This window comes from Vombatus ursinus, unplaced genomic scaffold (genome assembly GCF_900497805.2).
Source record: "Vombatus ursinus unplaced genomic scaffold, bare-nosed wombat genome assembly UNPS02014789.1, whole genome shotgun sequence".
NCBI classification, from domain to species: domain Eukaryota; kingdom Metazoa; phylum Chordata; class Mammalia; order Diprotodontia; family Vombatidae; genus Vombatus; species Vombatus ursinus.
Window position 1 is genome coordinate 23,551,928 of NW_020954567.1, and position 14,760 is coordinate 23,566,687.

Consider the following 14,760-nt stretch of genomic DNA (forward strand, 5'->3'; position numbering starts at 1 on the left):
GTTTGTTAGGTCTGGCCTAATTTTTAGGTCTTGGTTTTATTTGTTTAGCTAATTTAGTTAATCTGTAAAGGGAGGCTGGCAAATAGGATGAAAATGATCCCATTTTCAGTCATTAATAATAATGCTATTTGCCAAGCGCTCAGTGAACCAAAAAATGCTGGAGTAATTCATTGTCTGTTGACTAAGGTATTAATTAAAACTGGGTGGTTATTTTCTTGAAAATACTCCATAATGTATTCTTCTAGATACCTGGTAAGGTACTTAAAATTAAAATAGGAGTTTGATATTTGCCAGGAAGCTAGATTGCCAAGTGCTAGATTAAATCTTCTGACATGTGAAAGTTATATTTTGCTTTCAAGTGGTGGGAGGAGGCTGTCTTTCTATTACAATCTTCAGTTACAATATTAATCCATATGTTGGTGTCAGGTCATTGATTTAAAGTTCTTCATTTATGGCAAGTTCTCCTAATTGTTCACAATTTTTCTTTGTGGATATTAGACCTGTGGTAAGATAGATGGGATGAGTTGTGATGATGTGCTTTTAACTTCTGTTCAATAACATTTTAAGACTAACAAGGGGAAAAAAGTGTAAGAACTAACTTGATGAAATTTTTCCTTTTTGGGTCTCTGAAGAAGTCCCTGTTGGAGAAACCCTCAGAACTCATGTCTCATTCTTCTTCTTTCCTATCCCTCACTGGCTTCTCTCTCAATCAGGTAAGCTAACACAGTTAAGAAATCTGTTTTGCATACTATGTGTATATGTAGCCTGTAATACAGGATGATAGAGTTCAAATCATTTTAGTACAAGTTAGATCGCAAACCTTTGTTTACTGAGTATTTCCTTTTGTTTTTCAAATTTCTTCTTTCCTCATTTGAGCATCTTCTAGAAATTTGCTATCACTTCTCAACCTTCTCTATATATTCCCTGTTTGGACCAAGTTAGAAGTTCTCACTGAACCTCTGAGATCACTTTGGCAGTTCTCATTAATGTCATACTCATAATTATGGCTTTGTTCTACAGTCAAAGAAATCACTTAATTGACTTTTGTGGCTGGATGGTTCTTCACACATGGTGGAAGCAAAGGGTATGGAAAAAGAAAGGAAAAAATGGAATTATCCAGAAAAGTAGTTAAATTTGTGGGGACAAGTATGTCAGGGTTTTTGTGCACACATACAAATAAATTCAACCAAGAAAGTTTGTTTTGAAAAGCTTAGAGATGGATGTTGTTCATTCAAGGAAATGAATATTGTATCTTGAAAATCTTACAGTGTGTTCATAACTTAGTCTCTATTTTTAATTATTCAGGAAAGATACCCAAATAACAGCATGTTCAACGAAGTATATGGCAAAAACCTAAGTACCAGCGCAAAAGCAGAAGTTAATCCCTCAATGACCCACCAAGAAACATCATTATATTCTCTCTTTGAAGGGACTCCATGGTCTCCATCCCTTCCTGCCAGTTCAGGTAAGAAATGATTTTATTACAGAGGTCTTATATTTCATGTACACATTGAGCTATTTCAGTAGGCACTATATTTATTACACAATTAAACTGTTTTTAGTAGCTGTACAAAATAGTTATGAAACTAAAGTGAGATGGGATCATTTTAAAAGAAAGATCATTTTCCTGAGACTGAAAGGTACCTGATGGTTCTCTTAGATAGCAAAAGCTAGTGAGAATCAACATGCATTTCTTAAGCACCTGCTATGATCCAGACACTGTACTATGTGCTGGGGATACACAGGCCAAAAGGAGGGAAGGAAAAACTCATTACCTGCCCTCAGAGAACCAGTATTTAACTGAAGAAGATAGAATCTCCATTTGTAAGTATATACAAAATAAATAGAAGGTGGTTTTTGGAGGGAGGCCCCAGCAGCTGGGGTATGGATAGAATGCTGGGCCTGCAGTCAGGAAGACCTGAGTTCAAATCTGACCTCAGATACTTAATAGGTATATGACCCTGGGCAAGTCATTTAACCCTGTTGGCCTTAGTTTCTTCATCTGTAAAATGAGCTGGCCCAGAGAACTTTGGAGGTTATTCAGCAGTTTTGCTTTAGTAAGGCAGGGGCCATCTCTAGTCGTCCTGATCTATGTCCTGCTATTGGACCCAAATGACTCCAGAGGAGAAAGTGAGACTGGTGATTTTGCATAGCCCTCCCTCACTTTAATCCAGTGCATTTGCAAGTCATGGCATCACCTCCCTGATGTCGTGGTCCTCTTCAAGAACAAAGGACAAACAACAGCAACATAAACGATTGCTCTTAAAATTAAAGAAATAAAGTCCATTCTAATCTAACATTTGTTACATTGACATTTCATATATATATGTCTATATTTATAATTTTTTATGTTTATATTCTATTTATATATAACATTTTAGTTCATTAATAGATTCTGGTAAGCCAAGTTTGTTTAATGTTTTCCTAGACCTCCTAATTAAGTAAGTGGTCAGATTCAGTCCAGTTATTTAGGTAGGACTTGTTCTGGGGACTTCTAAGCTGAAGTAGTTCTACCCAAAGAGTGGAAGAACCAGAGTGTAATACCTCTAGGGTGTGTTTGAGAGAGAGACCTAATACATCTGATTAATTCCTTTCCTTTGAAAGGAAGAATAGAGTTTTACCTGCCCCTTCCTTACTCTTAACCCTCAAGTCTGTGGTTATTTATACTATGATTTAAGTGCTCATATATGTGGAAAACTAGGTCGTGATATGTTTGTGAAATACTTAAATTCTGTAATTTCCTGTATCATCATTATTGTTATTATTATCATTATTTACTAGATCATTCAACACCAGCCAGCCAGTCTCCTCACTCTTCTAACCCAAGTAGTCTGCCAAGTTCTCCTCCAACACACAACCATAATTCTGTTCCATTCTCCAATTTTGGACCCATTGGGACTCCAGATAATAGGGATAGGAGGATTGCAGATCGTTGGAAAACAGATAAACCAGGTAAGAACTGATTCTCATTGGTAATGACACAATTAAAGAACCACTATTTTATTAATACTCCTCACCTTCACTTGGCAAATCATAAAAAAACGAACTCAATTCTTTCTTATCTTAGCTATGGGCGGATTTGGCTTTGATTATCTCCCAGCAACATCCTCATCCTCTGAGACCAGCTGGCACCAGGCCAGTACTCCAAGTGGTACCTGGACAGGCCATGGTCCTTCCATGGAGGATTCCTCTGCTGTCCTTATGGAAAGCCTAAAGGTGAGTAAATTTCAAGGGCCACAAAATAAAAGTACTTCACTTGCAGCAGTGTTCTTCCATCATCAAGATTAATCAGTGGGTTTTTACAGGCAGATGCTTTAGGAGTGGTTGATATAAAGCACACATATGGAGATGTCGGGGGAACCATGGATCTGCTTCATGAGTCTCTTGAATGAGAAGGTTTCCTATTGAGAAATTCTTTAGTGGCAAAGTGGGATGAGGAGAGAAACAATAAAGGTTTTCCTTTCATCCCAACCTTGCAGGGGAAACATTCTGTCTAAAATCATTCTGACATTCTCAAAAGGCAATGTCCAGTGTCAAGAGTGGGATTTCTGTGTTGGACCGAAACTCATCTAGGTCCATTCCCTGTGCTCCTTGATGAGACTGAATTTCAGCCAAAATGGTACTTTCACTTTTATTGGTTGATCTAAATCATCATGGACCTAATGAAAGTTTTTTTCCAACAAGTTCTGTTTCCTTGGTGCTTCCTGGTTATGTGCATGCGTGTGTGACTGTATGTTAAACACTCTTCTTCAAGAAGTTGGCCTCTTCTAATGAGATGTGTGTTTTTCAGTCTATCTGGTCCAGTTCCATGATGCATCCTGGACCTTCAGCCCTGGAGCAGCTGTTGATGCAGCAGAAGCAAAAGCAGCAGCGTGGACAAGGCACCATGAACCCACCGCACTGAGGCCAAGGTGGCAACCCTGGTGAACCAAGGCTCCATGAACCATGGCATGTTGGGTTTGCAGGACTGGCCCACACAGGAACCTGCGGGTGGCAGCCCTCTTTTCTGTTTCTCGCTGTTGAGAGGGTGTAAGTGTTCCACCAGCCCGCTGAGTGTGCACGAAATGTTCGCAGTGCAACAATAAAAAACATCGGGAACTCTCCTGTCCCCCTGGGGCCCACTGGGAGGGAGAGAGGAACTGCTGTTTGTCTCACTCAGTTACCTGATATCACCGCCTCTCACCTTCTCCATCGTGCATGTCCCCAGCCACATGGGAAGGGAAAGCTGAGAACGAAAGGCAGATGGGAGAAGCCAATGGGAACTTCTCGATCCTTTTTTCCTCTTTGGGGAATAAAATAGGAATCCATTAATGATTGCTTTGCTGACTGAGAATGTAGTTGAAATTATTCCTAAACATCTTTATTATTACTCTCAGTAGTAAAAGATCACACTGAATTCTTCCATACACAGATGTGCTTGTAGTCAGTGTGTAGCAATGAAAGCCTCGTTCATTGCTCGTGTCCGAGGTAGGTGGTGACAGGATGGGGGAGCGCATCTCCTCAGCCAGAGGAAGTGTTTCCAGAAGGAGAGTACATGACCTCACCTTTCACTCAGAAGGCTCTGGCCGGCCCTTTGGTGGCCTGGAGGCTCCAGCAGGAAATGCCCTTCACTCTGTTGGTACTCTGAGCTACAATCAGGGACACAGTGTGTATGCTGGGGCTGTGCTGGACAAGCAGGTGACTGCTATAGGGTTTTAAATTAACGTTTCTGATTCCTGTACATTTTACAGTAGCATAGCAAGCAGTCTCACAGAAGCCAGGCTAGTCTGTCCATTCATGGCCTGACCCATTTTAATAGGTAGTAGAAGCTTTCAGTGTGGTTTTTTTTCCCCGTTTTGTTTTTGTTCCCCCATCCTATTCACCTACCCTTCCTCCCATCCCCCAGATTTCTCCCTTTACCCTATGCTGGATGCTAGTAGTTTTTATTCCTAATGTACAACATCTCACCAAGAAGCAGCATGGGGTCCAGCAGTTGGGGGCCCACCCCAGAAGATGGTCCAGATAGGCAGGCAGCAGCAGCATATGCACAGCCTACTAAGGGGCACAGGCCCCTGCACAGTGCCAGTCCCTAACCCTCCAGCTCCAGAGTGAAATTCAAGGCACCATGGACATATGCATCTCATGGGCACAGAAGAAAACACAGTTCATTTCTGAAAAGGTGCAACAAAAGGGAAATAAACTTTTTATTTGATATTTATTAGGGGGAAAGAAGACTGGAAATTTTCTTGTGTAGAAAAAAAGGGACAACATTTCTGTTAGTCGTTTCCTGGAAAAGTAATATTTTATGGGAAAATTATGGAAACAATCTAAATGTCCAATTGCTGTGCTGGTGATAAAAAGATTTTTTTTTCCTGGGTTTTGTTTTTTGGTTTTGTTTTGTTTTTTTCTCCCTTTTTCAAAGTGTGTGAGGGTGTATGTGTGCTTGCACACTCACACTCCTGTAGGTATGAGGTAGTTCAGGACCTCAGAACTGGGGCATAGCTGCAGAGCACAGCCAGGAGCCCAGCATCACTGGAGTCTGGGCAGAGGGGCGGGGTGCACATCGCTCATCCCTGGGAACGGTTGGATTCCCCCGGCACTTGCAGCGTTAGCACCCTGAGTTTGACATGGTATTTTGTTTTTATTTTTGAAAGGTCTCCAAAAGGGTAAAGCCCCTACCCCAGTGGCAGTATGAAATCCTCCATGCTTCTCTCCAACCCTTCCCTCTCTCTGCCTCTTCCTTTTCCTTCCCCCTGCCAACCCTACCCCCATTTGTGTGTTTGAGCTGTGCATCCAGGCAGCTGCAACATTCCAGTGTTTGAAATGTCACTGACTCTTGCACCCTAGACAAGCTAACCAGGTTCACCATCTCACTCCCAGCAGTGCCCTAAGTCCTAGCCACAGTCCCATTTCTGCATGAGAATCTGGTGTTTGGAATGTTACTGGTTCTTGGGGTGGGGCTCCCCATCCTGTCGTACTCATTGTGGAGTTATAAGGAGGGGAGGGGAACCCCAGCAGAAACTGGTTTGTGTAGAGTAAGCTTTCTTTTGTGTTTTTGTCTGTCTGTGCAAGACATGCAGCTGCTGAAATCAGCTTTGCCTTTAATTAAACCATGTTCTCTCCAACCAGATTTGTGTGTAGATTGCATTTTTTCTACCATATAAATTAGGTTTATTTAAAACCAACATTTCTAGGAATTGAATGTACCATTAACATAGACTTGAAAAGAGCAAAATTAAGTACTATGAGGTGGTTGTCCTACGGGGAAACAAAAGTGATCACAGCCTGAAAGTATGAAATGTAGGATCTGCTTTAACTAAAGCCAAGGATCATAGTGGATTGGATAAAGAAAAACTGGTTTTTACACTAATTCTGTCAGGATTCCACCAATTTAACCCATGTCCTTCTTTTGGAAATTTCAGTGGCTGACTTTGGTCAAGATACCTAACCTCTCTGGTCCTCATTTTCACCATTTTTGTTTTTAAAAGGGGAGATTATCTCCAAAGTTTTAAATACTGTCATCTTATAAGTTATTTTTTGGAGAAGTCTATCTCTCTATTTCCCTGGGTTAGATCTACGGGCACAATGAAAGTGTGGAAGCCTTGGGTTGCTTTACAGAACCATTTCCAGGAGCACTCTGTTAGGAACTCACTTTTCAAGCCAAAACTACCTGCGGTTTGAGCCAGAATTGCCCTTTTTTTCCCTAACCTAATGGTTGGATCAGAATAACGTGCCAGCCAAAGGCAAAATGCCACCCTTTTTGGTACTGTTAATTTAATTTTGAATTTGCTTCTGTGATGCCACTTTGTACAAACCTTTACTATCTCAAAAAAATCATTGATGAATGCTTCAGACCTCAACCAGGAGAAATAAGTGAAAAGAGAGTACAAATAGGCAGGCCTGCGCCTTCTGCTCCAATTTATACCCCTTCACTTTGATTGGTTTATTTTAAAACTACATTAGGAAACTGATGTTTTACAGCTGCAGTTCATTGTTATATGAACGTGAAAAACTTTGGGGTGAACTTAACAGATCTGAATTAACCTATCAGCAAGAAAAAAATAACATTTAAAAGGTGAACAGTTGAGTTTCATGACAAAACCAAAGAAACAGAAGTAAAGCTATGAGGGTGGGCCAGGAAGAGCTTGGGTGGTGAAAGGAATACTGGATTCCATCAGATGTGTCTTAAGAGCAAGACAAGTCAGTCACTTAACTTCTCTTGAGACTTTCTTTGCTCACCACTAAAATGAGAATAATAGAAAACCACTGTGGTCACATGGAAAGAGTGTGAGATGTGAGTCAGGTGGTGTGGGTTGAAATCCCTCTTCTTCTCCCCCCTCCTCCAGTACTTTTTACTACCTGTGAGACCAGGGCCCAGTTTGTTAGCCTCCCAGGAACAGTTACCTTCTGGGAATTCTACTGCTTGTACAGTATCTCTTACACAGTTTTGTTTTGGTTTTTTTTGTTTTTTGTTTTTTTTTTTTAAGGAAATCACTTTGCAAAACTTGAAGGGCCATTGGCATGCCAGATAGCTGGAAGACCTTGGTTCATTCAAGTCTTGCATTAGAAACATCCTGGTTTTTGTGATACCCTAGGCTTGTTATTTAATCTCTTCGTGCTCTGGTAAGCCCAAAGACTCTAGGTTGCAGAGGAGATGCCATCTTGCATTGGTAGAGGGATTTTCCTCACCCTGGGATTCCTCATGACATTGAAATCACAATAGAGTTCAATTCCTTATACCTATCTCATACTTGTACAAGTTACCTCTCAAAGTGGTTCTGAAGAAGGTGCTTGGTAAATTTTAATCTAAAGATTTTAACTTAGAATGTTCTGGCTTCCTGAGAATAGCTTTCTATTACTACTTGGCTAATAGTGCCATTCGTGTATTTGAACCTTCAGGAGCTGACCTTCTGATACTTAACACCCTCACGGACTCAAGGGAATGAAGAGATGGTAGTGATTGACGTTGTAAAACAAGGATGCCAGTGTTTCTTGATCAGATCAAATGCCTTGTTCCCTGGAAACACCACTCATTATCCAGGTCCTGCTACTTAAGTAACTGGATTTTTAATGAAGAAGAAAAACATCAGATAAAGCTTTACAAGGAAAACAGGTTAAATTCTCCAACTGACATTGTTTCTCGGCGCACCACCTGTTGTGAATCTTTGAAATGCTCAGAATTGCAGCTCCTTTTCCAACTCCTTTGCCTAGGTGTTCACAGCCTGGCCTTCTGGGCCCGTAGCTGCACATTCTTCAACAAAAGCTTTTGGGAAAATGCCCACTTTCCCGTTGCATTCTCCTTCCAGCCATTCATCATTCACTAAGGTGGAAAGGTGGAAAAATACATGTCATTGTCTAGAAACAGGGTGGGGGAATCGCCATATTCAAGTTCTTTACACGTGTTTTGATCTGAGGTATGTCTTGCCTTACAATGATCTGATACAAAGGTGACCTAGATGTGAGAAAGCAAATACAGGAAATAGCCAATAGGACAGTCTTCAAGAGGCAGCAAAGTATTAATGTGGAATAAAATGAACAAGATGCTAGAGAATAATGCAAATAGGATGGAAAATGGGTCCAACTATTGTGATAACCTTACACAGGTTGCCCCATTCCACTGGCCTCAATTTCCTCAATTATAAATAAGTTTGTTAGACTAGATAATCTCTGGAGTCCTTTTCTAGGTTCAAATTGATGAGGCTATGAACTGAGCAACAAGTCTTTGTTGTTTTTTTTTAAGTTGTTAGAAACCTGTGTGATTGATTGGATGTTTGACTAGTAAAGTTTTTCTATCCAGTTATACTAAGATTTACATTTATGGCTGTAAGAAATTACTTGTCAAAAAAAAAAAAATGGTTCTCAACCAACACTGAAGAATTCAGATCACTAGGCATGTTTATATGAGAAAAATGACATTTTATTGCTGACAGATGCCAAAAAGAAAGTCTTTGGTTTAGCTAGGTGAAATGCCCCCTTCTAATCAATACTAACACTTACACTTCATTACTTTGGAATCTAGGTTGTAGGATCCCCCAATATTCTTTTGATTTCTCGTTAAGTCAATGTAGGTTCTAAAACAGACCTGCCTCGTTGATTTTTTTAAAATACTTTAATATCAGAATTTCTCCAGTATTTCTTTTAACACTGCCCTCCCACGAGCCATCCCATATAAAAATATTTTTAGAGGGAGATTTTTAAAAAGTATCAGTAAAACTGATGAATGCAAGTTCCAGTACACAATGCAGGTACTTCCTGACTCAGAAATACCTGTCTTCATATGTGAACAGCTGACCGGGCATTGATTTCTCCATTACCCCTAGTATTGCTGCTCTAAGTTCTGTCTCCTGCCACTAAAACAAGGCAGCACCTAAGCAGTCTTGGTCCAGTTTCAGTACCTGATTAAACTAACATGGCACCAAGAAGTGCCCTCAGATGCCTTCCTCATCCTCTTGTCTCTCTGGAGGCTGTGTATATGCATTTTGCTCACTTTTTCTCTCCCTTTATCACTACCTCCCAGCTGACTTCTATCTCCATCCGTTTTTCACATTCCAGAAGTCCAGTATTTTAAAGTAGCAAGAGATTTCCGAAGCCACCTAGTCTAATCCACACACCAAATATAATATGCCCAACAAATGGTTTTGCTTGAAGATCTCCAACAAGGGCCATGACCTTTCAAGGTGAACCATTCTATTTTTGGACAGCTCTAGCTCTAGAAAGTTTTTCCTGAGAAGGTTAAATTGACTTCTTTGCAACTTCTCCCCATCCTTCCCAGTTCTGCACCCAAGCTCAACAGAACAAGTCTAATGGTTTCATATCACTTAAATACCTGTCTTCTCCTAAGTCTTCCTTCCCTAAGCTAAACATGTTTAGTTGACTCAGGAAAACCTCTGTCCGTTTCCACCTCTCCCTCTTTAGGTTACATTTGTTAAGACAAAAAATCATAGTGGGTAAATTTCAATAATGCACTGTGAAACAAGAAATAATGATGCCAGATATACATTCCCCCACCCCCACAAAAGGAAAATTAGAGATGGAGGAATTGAAGCCTTTAGCTCTTTCAGCATCTCCACAAAAGTATCATCAATTTAAATCTACTTCTCCTTAGGACCGACGTTCAAGTTAAACTCTTTCAAAATTGTTGACTTTCTGTTTCAGTTATTCTGCACATTCAGCAACCTTGTCTATACAAGATAAAGACCTTGTGGGTGGATAGAAAGCCAGCCTCAGTCCCAACCAGTAAGCTGGCGTAGTGGGGGGTAGAGCACAGGATTTGATATCTCGAAGACCCAAGTTCAAATCCTGCTTCAGACAATATCTCTGTGACCTCGGGCAGGTCACTAACCTACCTCCCTTCTGTCCCAGTCTCATCTGTAAAGTGATGATAACTAGTAACACCTATTGCAAAAGGGGAATGAGGATGCAATGAAATAAAATGTGTGCTTTGCAAACCTTGAAGTATGATGTAAATGCTAGCTATTAATAATAATCTCTCAGTATCCTCTGCCCTTCTCCCATAAATCATTAATCTGCATATTAGTAGAGGGAGTTTCCCCTCTCATGTTTCCTAAACTAATGAAAATAAAGGTGCAGACCCCAAAACCCCACAAATTGTGCTAGTTGCTCTAAGAAATAGTGTTTACAACCTTGCATTACAATAGTACAGTTTTACATAGCTTTTTATTGTATATAAAAATAATTTTAGCAACTTCAATATTTCTACAGATTATAGTCTTTCAGTATGGTACTGCTTCCCAGAGTGCCTAGTCCATCCCCACTTCTTCTTTTTAATTCTTGTCCATGCCCTCCCATAAACCCTTCAGAAAGAAGCCACCCCTGGGGCCAGACATCTTAATATTCCAAGCATACTGGCACAGCACTCAGGATGTCTGCCTATTATCCTTTGCCTTTGATACTGATCAAGCACACCTCCTTTTCTGAGAATATATTTTCTGACCGATATATTTTATTGACAAGTTTAGCTCTGTGAAATGGGTCGCAATAGACTTGTAACCTAGTCTGGAATCCCAACTTTAGGAACAATGCCCATATATAAATAGAGAACTAACTATAATTTTTAATAACTACCCAATAAAAGTATTGGGATTAAGAGGAAAAAGTTGGTGAGAAGTAAATGACAGAAGGGAACTTGTTTCTTTTAATGTTTTGATGACTCAATATAATTGGTTTCCTTTATAAATAAGTTTATTGCATTTTTATGCATTTAAAAATATGATTCAGAGAAGGGGTCCATAGGATTCACCAGAACTGCCAAAGCAATCCAAGACACAAAAGGTTAAGAACCTGTGATCTAAGAACAATACCCCTAATTTAATTCTACCTTGCAGACTATTCTATATCTTATTCATCTTATTTTCAAAGCTAGAAGGACTTTGAGCCCAGGGATGGACTATGGCAACTCTCAGGACCAGCCTTGCTAAAATACCCATCACCACATTTATATCATAGTTTAAGACTTATAAAGTAGCAGCAGCAGTAGGAGTATAGTAGGAGTAGCAGCAGCAATAATAGTATAGTAGTATAGTAGTAGTAGCAGCAGCAGCAGCAGCAACAGTAGTAGTATAGTAGTAGTAGCAGCAGCAGCAGCAGCAACAGTAGTAGTATAGTAGTAGTAGCAGCAGCAGCAACAGTAGTAGTATAGTAGTAGTAGCAGCAACAGTAGTAGTATAGTAGTAGTAGCAGCAGCCTCAGCAGCAACAGTAGTAGTAGCAGCAGCAGCAGCAGTAATATTAGCAATAGCCTTTCAATACAGATAATCTGAGTAACACTCCCATTTTGCAGAAAAGAAAAAAGGCTCAGAGAGGTTGTTTTTCCTCATATTCACATAGCCAGTAAATGGCAGAGAGGATTTGAACCTTGGCCTCTTGAGTCTAGCTTCGGTATGCTTGCTCACTGCCCCTACATCCACGATTTCATCTGTGTAGATATATTCTCCATAAACATAAATCACAAAAATTGATCACCAGAAGCCAACCTTGTGATGAGCCTCTGAGTTTAGCTAACTGAGGCTGAGAAACCTCAGCCTTGGCTCTGTATGTTCTATGTCACTGTTCCTGCTCCTTTTTCAACTTGTCTAACCCAAAACTTCCTAGGCTTCTGTGGGCTGATCTGGGCCTCCGGCTTCACAATCTTCAACCAGATCTTTTGGGAAAATGTCTCAGTGGCTTCCCCTATGAAATGAAGGGGTTGGGCCAGGGGTAGGCCTCCAAAGTCCCTTCCAGCTCCAGATGTGTGAACCTAAGCCTATCTGGTTCTGTCAGAGGAAGAACTTCTGGCCCCTTGCCTCTCTCTATGGCTTCGAGACACAGTCAACGTCTCGTGCTCGGGCAGTTCTCAGCTGGAGGCTACCTAATCCTTTGAGTTCACCAGTTGCTTCCTGTCTTTGCTCCAGCTCGTTGCATAGTCAGAGAAGGACAGCCAGGGAGGGCAGGGGTGATGCAGTTCAAACCCCCCGTTTCTCTGCTTCGTGATAAAAACTTTGTCAGAGATGAATGTCGCACTGGTTGTTGAGAATATTTTCATCTGGGAAAGAAGTTGGAGCTAATGAAGAGCCCCCGGGCCATGAAGCAAGGGACCTACGTCTGAGTCCTTCCACTTATTGGCCATATGACCTTGTGCAAGTCCCTCCATATCTCTGGGTCTTAGATTCCTTAAGAGGATTGTACTAGATTCTTTCTAGTATCTCTCTTCCAACTCTATGAGTCTACGTAACTAGAAGTTTGCCTGAAGATTATTTGTTCAGTACTGTCTAGGCACTTGTCTACCATGGATAGTTGAGTATTAACTATGGAGAAAGAACTTTCAATCAAGGCATTGGGGACACAAAGCCAACTTGCCTTTTGATAACACCAGGATCACGTCTCCGGCTAGAAATTCCAGGTCCTCTGGTTGTGAAGCTTCATAATTGAATAGTGCCAACACTTGGTTTCCTTCTTTCTGTTGAGGTTCTGTCACATGGATATTATCATTTAAAGTCCCTTCTTCCTTTGGTACTTCCGGAAAGCCTTGGTCACCCTGCAATATCAAAGGTTCCATTTGCCCCAGCTTTTGAACTTGTGTGATTGTATCTCACTAGAAAGAAAACTGACCGTTGGACTTCAGTGGTAGTACTTGGGACACCAAGTCAAAATGGTGGGTTGGTTATGATCAAAGGGAACTGCCTTGATGGCAGGAAGCTTAAAAAACACAAAAGTCATTGAAAGTATTTCATTCCTATCACCATTCCACAAAGTATGTCAGTCTGTATGTGGTATGTGGTTAAATGGGCAGATAGTTTCCTGAGACATAGTTTAAACCAACATTGGAAACACCGGTAGGGCCAAAAATGTTGGACTTTGTCAGAAATTCTAGTTTCTAGTTCTGAAGGATTCATAGGCAGATGTGAGTATGTGCCACACAGAATGAGAAGGTTCAGATGGGTTGCAATCTGTACCAGTGGAGGGAGTACTGACCAATGAAACCACAGATAGTAACAATTCACATTTATGAAGCACTCTAAGGTTTATAAAATGCTTTACATGGGTGGCCTCGTTTGATCCTCACAACAACCCCGTGAAGTAGGTGCCATTGTTATCTTCGTTTTACAGATGAAGAAACTGATGGTCATTACAACTCTGAGGGGTTGTGGTCAAAAGACAGATAATGAAAAGATCTAGGTAAAAGTATTCTCAATTTTAGGACACCAGGATTTGCTTACTCCTAGGGTCTCAGTTTATACCATTTAAATTCAGGGGAAAGGAAACTGGATCCAAATAATAATATTTATTTTATCAAGTCAATTTTCCAAACTCATGGATAGCCAATGAATGGCTTGTGTACTATTCTGGTATCTTTTCTATGCCAAGGGAAAATGAATAAGGCCTCTATACACATTGGGTGCTCCCCCCCACCCCTCATGCCAAACTTATAGGAAAACACAGACAAGAGTCACGTGGAATCAGCAGCCATGGATAGGTTACTACTTGCATCATGGGAAAGAGCAATCAATACCCATAATTTCACAGATTTATTCAATTATTGGAGTATCATTTGCTACATTTATCCTCACGGAGCTCCCTCCTTCACCATCCCCAGTGTTTAATCTATTTCCTCCCACTTTGTATCCTTTATGAAAAATTTCTGCCTTTTAAATGTCTCCAAATTAGCTCTTCCAATATCTTTTGGGGGCAAAAGGTGAAGGATAGAGGAAGGAAAAAAAAGAAGGGACCTGAGAAAGGAAATCTTCGCTTTAACACTGTTGAAACCTGTTTCCAGCTCTTCAGCTGGCATAGATCTGGTAGAGTATATTAGTATTTTCCCTACCAGGTCTTCTGCACTTATTTCTAGTCCCAGCTATAGCTTTCAAGTCATAGCTCTTCAGAGCATTTGTTCACATACTGCGGTTTTTCTAGGAAAGAATAAATGCAAATTCTATAGGCTAGAAATGCAGCCCCAAAAAAAGAAAAAAAAGGTAGACAGCGGGAAGAGAGTTTGCTTAGGTTTCTCAATAGCAACTTCAGTCTCCTAGACTGAGGAGGTGTTGGGTGTGTGGGCATCAATGGATAGTAGACCACTATAACTCCATATCTGGAGCTACAGTCCTGGGTGGTTTTCTCACAACGATGCATGAACTGGAGATGTTAGCTCTCTCAAATATCATAAGGTCATCATGAAAAAGGAAACTGTCCCACTGAAGAGCCTGAAAATGGTTGTGCTTGGTTCATCTAGTCAAAATAGCAAGTTAGCTTCAATTGAAAGGAAATGACTTCAAGGTTATATAGTCTT

At 40.6% G+C, this 14,760-nt stretch overlaps 2 protein-coding genes across 2 annotated transcripts in view; one reads left to right on the top strand and one right to left on the bottom strand.

Annotated features, from left to right (window-relative positions):
* Positions 1-6,107, top strand: part of SMG7 (SMG7, nonsense mediated mRNA decay factor) — a 96,676-nt gene extending 90,569 nt beyond the window's left edge. Inside the window, exons 17-21 of the mRNA XM_027868422.1 lie at positions 633-713; positions 1,306-1,465; positions 2,782-2,952; positions 3,068-3,216; positions 3,791-6,107. Of these exons, the coding sequence (XP_027724223.1) occupies positions 633-713; positions 1,306-1,465; positions 2,782-2,952; positions 3,068-3,216; positions 3,791-3,904 (675 nt within the window). The 3' untranslated portion in view covers positions 3,905-6,107. The remainder of the gene's footprint in view (positions 1-632; positions 714-1,305; positions 1,466-2,781; positions 2,953-3,067; positions 3,217-3,790) is intronic.
* A 1,917-nt stretch (positions 6,108-8,024) lies between these two features.
* The window catches only part of NCF2 (neutrophil cytosolic factor 2), a 45,616-nt gene continuing 38,880 nt past the window's right edge, over positions 8,025-14,760 (bottom strand). The window contains exons 14-15 of the mRNA XM_027868611.1: positions 12,834-13,011; positions 8,025-8,299 (exon numbers count right to left, since the gene is read on the bottom strand). Coding sequence (XP_027724412.1) covers positions 8,187-8,299; positions 12,834-13,011 — 291 coding nt within the window. The 3' untranslated portion in view covers positions 8,025-8,186. The remainder of the gene's footprint in view (positions 8,300-12,833; positions 13,012-14,760) is intronic.